This window comes from Drosophila subobscura, chromosome A, assembly GCF_008121235.1.
Source record: "Drosophila subobscura isolate 14011-0131.10 chromosome A, UCBerk_Dsub_1.0, whole genome shotgun sequence".
In the NCBI taxonomy this organism is placed as follows: Eukaryota; Metazoa; Arthropoda; class Insecta; order Diptera; family Drosophilidae; genus Drosophila; species Drosophila subobscura.
The window spans coordinates 12,325,409-12,336,785 of NC_048530.1; the positions used below are offsets into that span (position 1 = coordinate 12,325,409).

General features: G+C 45.4%; 1 protein-coding gene across 3 annotated transcripts in view; it reads right to left on the reverse strand.

Moving 5' to 3' along the window:
* Nucleotides 1-9,004, reverse strand: part of LOC117898872 (LIM/homeobox protein Lhx1) — a 72,901-nt gene extending 63,897 nt beyond the window's left edge. For all 3 annotated transcript variants that reach the window (XR_004649161.1, XR_004649162.1, XM_034808557.1), the window contains exon 1: nucleotides 8,525-9,004. Coding sequence is in view for 1 of the 3 variants with exons in the window: in XM_034808557.1 (XP_034664448.1) it covers nucleotides 8,525-8,567 (43 nt within the window). In the remaining 2 variants the exon portion in view is untranslated. The remainder of the gene's footprint in view (nucleotides 1-8,524) is intronic.
* Between the last annotated feature and the right edge of the window lie 2,373 nt (nucleotides 9,005-11,377).

Genomic DNA, 11,377 nt, shown 5'->3' on the forward strand with positions numbered 1-11,377 from the left:
CCAAAAACCGTGTATTACATTTCCCTTCACATGACTGGATGGCTGGATGGCTCGATGGATGGATTTGCATCCACATTGTGGTCGGTCCCTGTGCTCCCTTGGACCCTGTTTTGGCTTTGGGGATTTATCGTTTCATGTTTCGGGTCTCTGTTTATTTTGTTAATATTGCGACACTCCCCCTACGCTCCAACGCCAGGCCTCATTTGATGTGGTCTCCCCTCTGCACTGCTCCTGCTCCTGCTCCTGCCTCTGCTCTCTCTCTCTCTCTCTCCTAGTCTCTTTTGTGTGTGTTTGATGGCAGCCCTGGCTTTGATTGATTTTAAATGCTTTGCTCTTGGTGTTGGCGATTCATTGAAAATGCATGTGTAATTGTAAATTTTGCATTTTTCAATATTTAATGAAGCGAGAGAGGTTCGGTTCAGCCAAGAGATGGTGGGCAAAAATGAAGTGTCATAAATGTAGAGCTATTACACTCGCTTATTAGGATATCTGGTTACAGACGGAGTCAGAAAGATCAGCCAACCCGAGGGGCATAGACGAAGAACTTCTTCTGTGCCTTCTTGGTATTTTAAGTTTATATTTGTAGTATTTAGAATTTGTATTATTTATGATAAATTCCGTCTCTATACTTTGTAAAGATGTATCCACGTTCCCTCCTCTCCTGCGATTCCCCATTACGCTCCATATATTTACGAGTGTGAAGCCTCTGCTTTCCTCCCTCTGCCAATGGAAAGAATCTTTTGACAGCGTTTAATGCGATTAAAGGTTTAAAGGTGTGTGCCAAATAAAGCGTACTGCGTGCAGCAGTCCTGAAACTACTTGGAACACCCGCACCCCCCTCTTATCTGTGCCACTGAAGGACCTTTCTGCTGCTGCTCCTCCTGCTGCGTCCTTTGTATACACTTCCTCGTCCGCTACTAAATATTCTGCTTTGATTGGCAAAATTTAGCTCCAAGCCGACGTCGACGCCGACGACGAAGCCGAAGATGAGAAACTTTTGATGCATTTACGAGACGGACGGGAGTTTTGGGTCCGAGACAAGCATAATATTATGCATATTATAATGATCAGCAGCAGCAGAAGGAGCAGCAAGGACCTTTTGCCTATCGAAGGCGAAATTGTCCTTTAATTGGTTTTGCGCATTAATTTTGCACAATTTATTGCGCTTTGTGTGTTGTGCAACTGCAAGTTGCAACTTGCACATTTGTGTGGCAGAGGCAGTGGCAGCATTCGGAAAATGCAATTAATAATAAACAATCTCTTGGCACTCGGATTGCCAGAGTTGCCAGCTGCTGCTGCTGCTGCTGCCGCTTCTGCTGCTTGCGGTTAGGGTTTTAGGGTTTGCACACCTCCTCCTCCTCTGGCCACTGGCGCCCCTTGCCACTGCCCCATGCGATAAGCTTGAATTTATGCCCCGTTTTCCCCCTCTGATGGCAACATAAACATAAAATTTCGCTTTTATCGGGTAAATCTCTCTTTTTCTGCCGTTTAACCTTGAATGCGAATGCACGTAGTCCGTGGCGGCAACCCTCGTCGTCCTTTCGAATGGGAGGAAGTCAACTCTGACACAAGGACTCTTATCAGTGGACCAGCATCAGGAGCAGCAGCCGCACCAGGAGCATCACGCAGGAGCAGGGGTTGCAGCAGCAGCAGCAGCAGCACCAGGAGCCAGCGTCTGTTTCAGCGATAAGAAAAACCGAGCAAACGGAAGTAGCCTCCCCTCTGCCCGCTTCCCACCAACCCTCTGAAAAGCAGGATATGTTTTTCTTTTTTGTTTGCTTTTGCGACTTTTCCTCTGTGGAGTTTTATGACTTTTATGCTTTGGAAATTGTTGACTTCTGATATTATGAAATGTCTTTCAATGCTGAATGAATATCTTTCCATTGAAACGATATCCGTAGAGATTTTTATAAAATGTTCAATCGTTTATTATGGATTTAACCTTTGAAAATAGCCCATTCAATGTTTAACGAGAACCCAATCCTTTTTCCCGTTAGAAAAACAAGCGAAAGAAATTGTTTCATTGGAAGTTTAATATTCCAATTTAACATTTTGAAGCGTTTAAAGAAATATGTAAAGGAAATAAAATAAAACCTACAATATTTTCAAAGAAAAATCCACAATAGATTTTCCAGGCCTTTCAATGATTTCACTCTCTGAGTCGGGGACAATCTAATCTATAGATAATGAAGGTTTTCAAGAGTAATGTCGATATCTCTATATACTTATTAGCCTCTACCTTAGCCTCTTTATGGCACTTTCTTGGAGGCACCCTTGGCCTCCTCTTGGCCTCGTGTTCGGCCTCTTTCTTGACCGCTCCCTTAGCCCCTTCTTACCTTAGCTTCCCTACCCCATTTGTAACCTTCGTTTCCATTGGTCATGGTTCGACGGCGGTGGCTGAGCGCCAATTCCAGAGATCGTTACACACAGCCCCCACGGATGAACGGTTGGAGGGGGGGGGCTCTGGCTCCCGCAGCGTTTTGATGTTTGCCGCAAATGATTTGCCAAACACCGCGCCACAAAAACCATCATCAATGGACAGGAGAGAATGCACAGAGGGAGGTGCAGACGTGGAGAGGAGGAAGAGTAAATGCTGAAGATTTTGATTAATTAATTTGCATACGGGTATAAAAAGTAAAAGCTGCGTTAATTTCTTGGCGCCCTCGAAGGAGAGGAGCAGAAGAGCCTCCTAAATGCAGCAGAACAATAAAAATGCATAACAAATTGTTGCCACAAAAGGCAGATGAGGGCGAGTGGGGGAAATGTTTCAAGAAGAGAGAGAAGCCGATAAAGAGAGCATTTAATTGAACGACTTGCATCGATCCATTTTATTCCCATGGATTTGCTCTACGAATTTCCAATACACGAAAGACACAATTTATTGCGTGAGAGAAACAACTCATTTCTGAGTAATCTTTAGGTTGTAATGAAGGTTTACCTATAAGACCAGAAGACCGATACAGCTTCGAATTATTTTTGAATATCTTTTCTACGTTTGATGCAAAGAACCTTTGCTTAAGTCAAAATATTGTCATGCATAAGTGTCTTTTTCTTCTATGAATTATGAGTTCTATCTTTCAGCAATCAGTAAGATATTCAAAGACTTTAATAGAACACAATTTATCTCTTGAGAGTTGTCTGAGGTCAAGACACGGAGGCGCAAACTCTACTAAAAAATTAAGAATTACTTTCCTATAAATCGCATTTACTTTTCCGAATATTGTCTCAATTTCCCAACGTTTTCTTCTGCTTTATTCACAGTGTAAGGAATTGTTGACGGCAGCACAGCCGTGGAAGCAGCAGCAGCCGACAGCAGCCACATTACACGCATCATTATGTTGAAACGACGTTTCTCTTCTCTTCTCTGTTCTGTTCTTTTGTTTTCTCTGTTCTTTCTCTTTCTATCCATCTCTATCTTCCGTATTTCCCTGCCTCTGTCTCTCCGCTTTGGTTATTGATGATATGGAGACATGGACCCTAACCTCCACGTGAACCGTGGCCACAGATCGCCGCCGCTGCCGCCGTCGCAGAGTGAAGCGGAGGTGCAACCCACCGTCTGGGGGTAACGCTTCACTTGACACAACGGCGTTGCAGTCGCTGCCTCTGCTGCTGCTGCTGCTGCTGCTGCTGCTGCTGGAGCACTCGGAACGAATCGACGTTTGGCTGCGGTCATCTGCTCCACGATCGGGGCCTTCGGTTCCAGGCGAACGAGCACCAGAGTCTCTCCCTCTCCCTTTGCCATCCCTCTTATCATCCCAACTCTCTGTCTCTCTCGCGTGCGAGTTCATGCTTTGACTTTGAGATTTTGGGTTAAAGGTCAGCCGCAGCATCAGGCATCAGTGTCCGTCCGCCTGTCCGCCTGTACGTCTGTCCGTCAGTGCCCCACCTACTTCTTCCACTGCGCGTGAGAGAGCATCAAGTGGCTGCTGCTGCTCAGAGGATGGTTTCCCACTCATTACAGCCCCAGTAATACCCATTAATTGGGTAGTTACATTTATGAGTATGCTCCAGAAAGCAATAAAACGAATGCGACAAGTACTATCCACTATCCAATATGGGAATGATATTTGGATGATGCACTGATCTCAGCTTAACGCCAATCTTAATACCCAATTTCATTAAAATCGTAGATAAACAAAATAATTGTTCGGATGTGTGTGTGTGTATATGCTCTGCTCAATCGATTAATGGGTATCCGTTAGTTCTAACAATTCCACCTGTGGGTAGAGGCACTAGCTGCTGCTTTCGGGGCTTCCAACTCTCATCTTTTCCTTCTCTCTTCAACGTTTTGGAAGCGCTTTTTGCCAATCTTTCGGTTATAAATCAATCCCCGAGGCTTTGGCTACCGTTTTTCTTGGGTTTCTGTTTCTGTTTTGGGAAGAGGTGGGAGCAAGAGGCTAACATAATGCGAGAGGGAAGAAAATGGAGGGGAAGTAGGGAAGAGAATTTCGGTGTAATAGTAAATTATAATTAGAAAAGAGCAAAGAGGGTGACTGGAGTGCAGGAGTGGGGACTAGGTTAGGGTTAAGGCTGTCTTTAACCTGTTGAGTGCCTCGGCAGTAAATCAAAAGCCCAAAGAAGGCGATAAGCCACCGAAAAATACTAGACACAACACACGAAGAGAATTCTCTGGAGAAACTACTGCAGTAGAAGGAGCATAGGGACTGAGAACAGCAGACGCAGAGGCAGAGACAGAGGCAGTGGCATGGTTCCCCCCCACCCCACTTGAGAGTTTTTGCCAAATGAAATTTATGGCATATAAATTATCTCACACGTTCGCCGGACTATTGACAGCTTTAAAATAATCGTAAAAATGGCCAAGAAATCATAAAAAAAGACAGCAAAAAGCGGCAGAAACAAAAAAATAAAAATCAACTGAAACTGAAACTAAGGGAAAAAGTAAACCGAAGCGAGAACCAGAACCAGACGCGAGAGACAGAAAGACAGGGGCCATGAATGTGAATTACTATTTCAGTTTTCGACCTAAAAGCGGCTACAAAATGCGCTGAGAGAAGGGGCATGCAGGGGGGGAATGGAAGGGTAGAGGCATTGGCAGACCCAGACCCAGAGGTGGTGGCAGAGGCAGAGGCCGCGGCAGAAGGGAGAGGAGAGTTCGCTCCTCTGTCAGACAGGCGACGACGTTGCCCCCAAACCCCAAACCCGAAGCCAAAGCCAAAAGCCAAGCCCCAGAATTTTGCAACAGAAATTGAAAAGTTCCCAACAGTTGGGGGGCCACTGGAGCCGCCGTCAAAACTTCCATGAGAGAGCAAGAGACAGGAACAAAAGAGAGACAGAGAGACTCTATTTGCAGTGCAAATTTTCCCATAACCGAATGGTCCTTTAAATATTTCTAAAGGAAAATTCGAATAAATACAAAGACAGAAAGAATAAATTACAGAAAATAGTGCTCCCCTAAGCGAAAGGATACAACTATGACAGTTCCTGAGGTGATTGCAAAGTGGCCAGGATTGTTAGCACTTTACAATTCTTTTATGAAAAAGTATACAAAAAACATGAATAATCTATTTTTGGTAGGGAAATAATATTTAAGAGACGGTTCCCTATAAAAGCTTTTCCATTCTGCTAAAAATTGCATAATATCATCAACAAGCAGGAGTACAGGAAAGATATGGAAAAAGTACGGCTAGGATATTGTTGTGTAGAACATTCGTATATTCGAATGAGAGACAGTTTTCCACACCGAATAGCTTTCGAAAAATTTCTTGCTCTTGTCATTTTCATTACCTCTTATTTGTTTGTATCTTTTCCAGTAGATCCCTAAGAACTCCCTACGATACTTGCTCTGGTTTTCTCCTGATGTAAAAAATACCTTTCCATCTGAATTTTAAGATGTGGATCGAGGGATTTTATTGCTGTTTCTTTTGTTGGGGAATTTGAAAGTTGAACAGAATTTGAGAACTGGTTCCGAAGATCACAGATCACAGATCTTTGTGGGGGCCACCGGAGAGGCTCCCGCGTCTACTCAACGCCTCATTATGCATGGCAATTTATAGGGCAAGAACCGCCCTCCCTCCCCTTCCAGAGGCTAGACAAAGCCCCCATAGACCTCCGCGCACCGCAACGCACCGCAGCGCATTTCAGCATTGTGTGGAAGGGACAGCAGCATTGCTAAATGCGGCAGCAGCTGCCGTGTGTCTACGCTTTTTGCTCCATAAATCAATGAAAGGATCCTCCAAAACGAACCTGCGAGAGACGACGACGCGGACGACGACTGATGATGATGAAGGAGGCATGCACCTTCTATGCTTCTAGTGGCAGGCAGCAGATCATAAAAAACTTGAAAGAAAATGCTTAAAAAATGGCAAGAAAATCACATTTCACGTTGAAAGGAACAGCAGCAGAAGGAGGATGCAGCTACAGCCGCACCAGCAGCAGAAGGAGGCAGTTGCAAAGGAAATATTGTTGCACAGTCGATGATCATGCCTCCTCCTATGCTGCTGCTGCTGCTGCTGTTTGTGGCAGTCATAAATGTTGATGAACAGCAGCGCGAACTTTTGTTAAAGGCGTTGCCTCTGCGAGCTTTTGTTGCATGTGGCATCCATCCCGAAGGTACATAAAAATTGAAAAGATGCTTGCAACAAGATATGTGCCACAGAGACAGACACATAGCCAGACAGAGAGAGAGGAAGAGAGGAAAATGAACAAATGGTCAGGGAAAAAGAATAGAAAGAGGATCGAACAGTGTTTACCCTTTTAAAAAGGAGAGAAATACGAAGACAATTCGAATAAAAGTCAGGGTGATCATCACAAGTTTCTTCGTATGCAGAGAAATTATGGAAATTAAGGTTGAATTCATCAAAAGAATTTCCTGTAAAACTGCCAAATAATCCACGACATGGGGACACAATGTTTTAAATAAAGTTATAGCAAAAACCCTTCTAAAAATATCCCAGCCAAGAAAAAGTTCAAAGATTAAAGCATGTTTTCGGAAATTTTCATGGGCTTTTCACGGGAGTGGAAAACACTAAGAGGAGGACCTATGGCTTCCTGAACATTCATTTCTGCAGTCAAATGTTGACAGCCACCGACTCCGCCTTTTGGTCCCGGTCTTTGGGTTGGCGGTTTATGGTGGAAAATAAGAAGAATGGGGAGAAATATCGAGGAGTAGGAAGGGGTCTACCACTTCTCTAGGATAAGTTGTGCTTGTGCATAGAATGATTCCGTTCACTTGAAAAGCCAAATTTGTTCATTTTCTATTCATATTTTTACATAATTCTCTTTCAAAACAGATCAAAAATTCTTTTACCCACAAATACAAAGGCATTCATCAATTCGACCCTATAAATACCCTTTCTTTTGCCGATTCGTTAGCTCCTTTTTCGAGAATTTAAATCTTTTCGTGAGCAAAAGTGAAAATTTGACTGAAAATTACAACAAAAGCCAAAAGGAAAAACACAAAACAGGAACAGAAAGTGGGAAAGAAGGAATGCAGAAAGGAAGGCCAGGCGGAGAAGTGGTAGAAACGGAAGGAGCGGAATAAAAACTTTGACAACTGCGCAAAACTTTTTGTCGACCAAAAAAATCAAAAAAATCAAAGCACAAAAAAAGGAACAGAAAATAAAAAAAATAATAAAAGTCAAAATAAAAGAAAAAGCAAACCAAATGGAGTCATGCGGAAAAGAGACAGGGTCCAGGCAGCAGCGGACACACAGAGAGAAAGAGAGAGAGCGAGAGAAACACAGTCATAGATCCCTCTCACACCCCACGTCCGTGAAAAGGGTGGAGGGGTCCCCCTCTGAAAGGAAAACTAAAGTTCAAAAAGTGCAAGAAACTTTGTTCTGTTGCTGTTGCTGGCCCAAAAACGTAGCCGTTGCCATTAACCCGCTACTGTCACCGTGAGAGATTTTGAGCCCAAAGAGGAGTATAATTAACCCATTAATGGAGAATCCTAATGTAAAGTCAATTCTTTGAAAAGGAATTTCAAAATTAAAAGAAAACCATACTGAACATGCGAGAAAGCTGTGGAAAACTCTTTAAGATCAAAGGAAAGCTTTTTTTAATGGAAACTCAAAGAGAAAAAGCACCGAATCCAATGGAATCCATAGATTATGTCAATCCCAATGCTGTAACAAGATTTCACCTACCAAACAGGTGACAGTCTTTGGTAAGCTCATGGGAAACCCTAATGATCCCCACGTCACCCCAAATATTTGGATCGAATCTTAACAGAACATTTGAAGTTGCATGTTAAAAGAGCCCTAGGAACTTTACAGTCCTCCATAAGGTATTATTTTCGATGCGGAAATAACTGCTTAGATTAAAATAGATATTGACATTCTGATGAGATTTGAGAAACTCAAGGAACCAAAGGATTCCAAGGAACCGAACGAAGGTAAGAGGCATGGCCGAGATCCATTGTGAAAGCCCGCAGGGAAACCCTTACTCCCCATACTCGAATGAGCTCCAGAGACAAAAATTCTCGCCACCCCCCATCCCAACATGAAAGATCTCCTCCTAAACGCCATACTTGTGTGTTTTATAATGTCTTTCGACGGACACTTACCGATACTGTGCTGATTTGTGTGCAGTACCGCACCGAATGCCATTAGATCCTTGACCGGCGGTGCTCGGCTACTACCGAGGGCGGCAAAACCTTCGCCCAGAAATGACGCCAGCGCGACAGCCCTGAGGGGCGCTTTGGAGGCTTCGGTGAGAATTTTGTTGTTGAATATCTTGTCCGTGTGGGAGGAGGAGGAGTAGGGAGCGGTGGTGTTGGGGGGTGTATCTGGTGGTTGGGAGGCTCCTCCTTGGCCCCTTTCTATCGGAGAGTAACGGTATGCCGCGGACAACGATTAACGGTACACGCACACACACACACTCACACACACAAACGCACACACACAGCAGTGAGAGAGAGAGAGAGACAGAACGGGAACACGTGTATGGAGGGGCTGTGTGGTGCCGGCGGCAAAAAACAAAAACAAAAACAAAAATTTAGCGGCCGCCGATTGCCTTCTCTTTTTGCTTTTGCGTTATTTTGGTTTTGTTTTTTGTTTGTTTTAATAACTTTTTCTTTTTGTTGCTCTCTTTTGGTATTTGTATTTGTATTTTCTGTAGTTGTTGTTGTTGTTGTTATCCACTTGACACTTCTTGTGCCTTCTGCTTCCTTTCTTTATTCCTTTTCCATTCGCTTTACACTTGAAAAAAACTTTTTATATTCTCTCTGCGGCGCGCCGATCAAAAAAAAAGAGTAGAACCAACGGTAAGCGGTGCACGGGGCATTCGATCGATCGCGACGAAAACAGAAAACAGCTGACGCGAGAAATCTCTTGGAGCTAACGGACTTTGCGACTCTGTTTCTCGCTTTTTGGGGGGCGGCTGCTGCGGCGGCGGCTGCTAACTGCTGCTGCTGCTGCTGCGTTTCAATGTGCGGCGGTTCGTGCGCTTCACGCGAACTCCAAAACAAAACTGTAAACGGCGACGGCACTGCAGTGTGCTACGCGCTGCTGCTGCTGGCAGGCAAAACGCACGCAAGTCGTCGTCGGCTGTTCAGACGACCGACTCGTTCGAGGCAACCGAACGACGAAAGCAACGACGAATGGCAGAGGCCGCCTAGTTCAACCAAAGAGTGAGACCGCATGCGCGCACTCACACGCGCGCTCTCGCTCTCCAAGGCAAACACTCACGCTAGAGCGAGACAACTGGCTAGCGCCGCCGGTCTGCTGCCATCTGCTGACAGCGCGCTTTGCTGCGCTGCTATGGTCTGCTCGCTGTTGCTGTAGCTGCTGCTGCTGCCACTCAATGCCGCTGCCTACACGAAATAGCAATGGAGTCAGAAGAGCAGTTGCTGACATTTGTCGCAGTCGCAGTTGACTTTGGGCTGCGGTTAGAGGGGGCGTTGCTAAGCAACTGGTTTTTTCGGTCGCATCGACGAGACGATGCGCAGTGTTGGCTGCGGGGGCGGGAGTGGTGGCGGTGTCGGCGTAGAGAACTTTTTTACTTCGGGGGTCGGGCCCTGGCAGGAGGAACCAATGGCATTTTTCAAAGTGACATTTGTTCGCTTTTTGCTTTTGCTTTTTCTGTGTGTTTTCTGTTTTTCTTTTTTTTTGTGTGTTGTTTTTGTTACAGTTTCTATCTCGCTCTCGCCTCCCCTTCTCTCTCGCGCACACCCTCTCAAGGTAAAATGTCAAATGCTTTTCGACTGTCAACTGTTGGTCGCAAAAAAAAAGTTTTCTTTTTTTTTTTTTTGTGTTGTTATCCTTAGGAAAACTTTTGCTGTCTCTGTTGGCAGCCTGCAATTGTCGCTGGGGCCACTTGTCGTTAGCAGCGTCGAGTCGCTGGCAGAGCGTCGACACGGCTGCGAGGGACACGGACGCACGCCCCTTTGGCGATTCGGAGCCGCCGCTCTGCTCTTCTGCTCCTCTGCCACGACCTCTGCTACTGCTCTGCTTTTATGTGTGCATTTTGTATGCCGGTTGCGTGGTTCGCATTTCGCATTCAAACGGGACATGGTAATAAGCCAAAGATCAAGCGCAATAAAAATGAACGCAGGAACGAACGAACGGAAACAAAGAAAGATACCAAGAAGGAGAACAAAACAGAGGGAGTGAGAAGCAGCAGCAGCAGCAACGAGAGAGAAAGAGAGACAGAGTATGGCAGTGGGTGGCGCCTTCTCAATGCTTTCGACTTCTGGTTCTCTCACGCTCTCTCTCACTCTCGGGCTGCCAGCAGCGACAGGCAGCATCTTCTGGCGACAAGGGTGTGCTTTGGGGGGAGTGTTTTGAGTTGTATCGGTCGACTGGCAGGTGGTGGGTGGTACAGGGGGGGCGTTCGGGTTCAAAAGTATTGCACATTAGGGTGTTAAGCTGTGAAATGCTTGTGGTCCCCCTACCCACTCTCACACCCTCTACGGCACTGTCTCTCTTGCTGTTTCCCTTCCTGTCTGTCTGTCTGTGTGTCTGTCTGCCTGCCTGTGTATGCATCTGTGTGTGTGTGTGTGCTCGTGGGGGGCACGCTCATTTGTCTGATGTTTCACTTGTCACTGTCCCCGCCAACCCCTCTCATCCTGTGCCCCTGTGTGACACGTGCTGTCTATGTTTGTTATCGAAAAGCTATCGAAATCAGTTGATCTACACCATTCTGTGTGGTTCAGGGGGTAGGTGGGGGGTGTTTTACGAGAGAGGTGGGGTGAAGCCTTGTGACCTTGAAAACAATCTGGCCCAAATTCACAGAAAGAGAGCAAGAGAGAGCAACAGATGTGGCAAATATTTTGAAGGAAACTTTTTATTTTTTGTGAAACAAACTTTCCTGAGGATGCAATTTGTTCTCCTTCAATTTAGCATGGTGTATTTGGGGAGGGGCTGCGCTACTTGAAGGGTGCATCGAAATAATCATTGAAGGGGCCGTCCAAATTGTT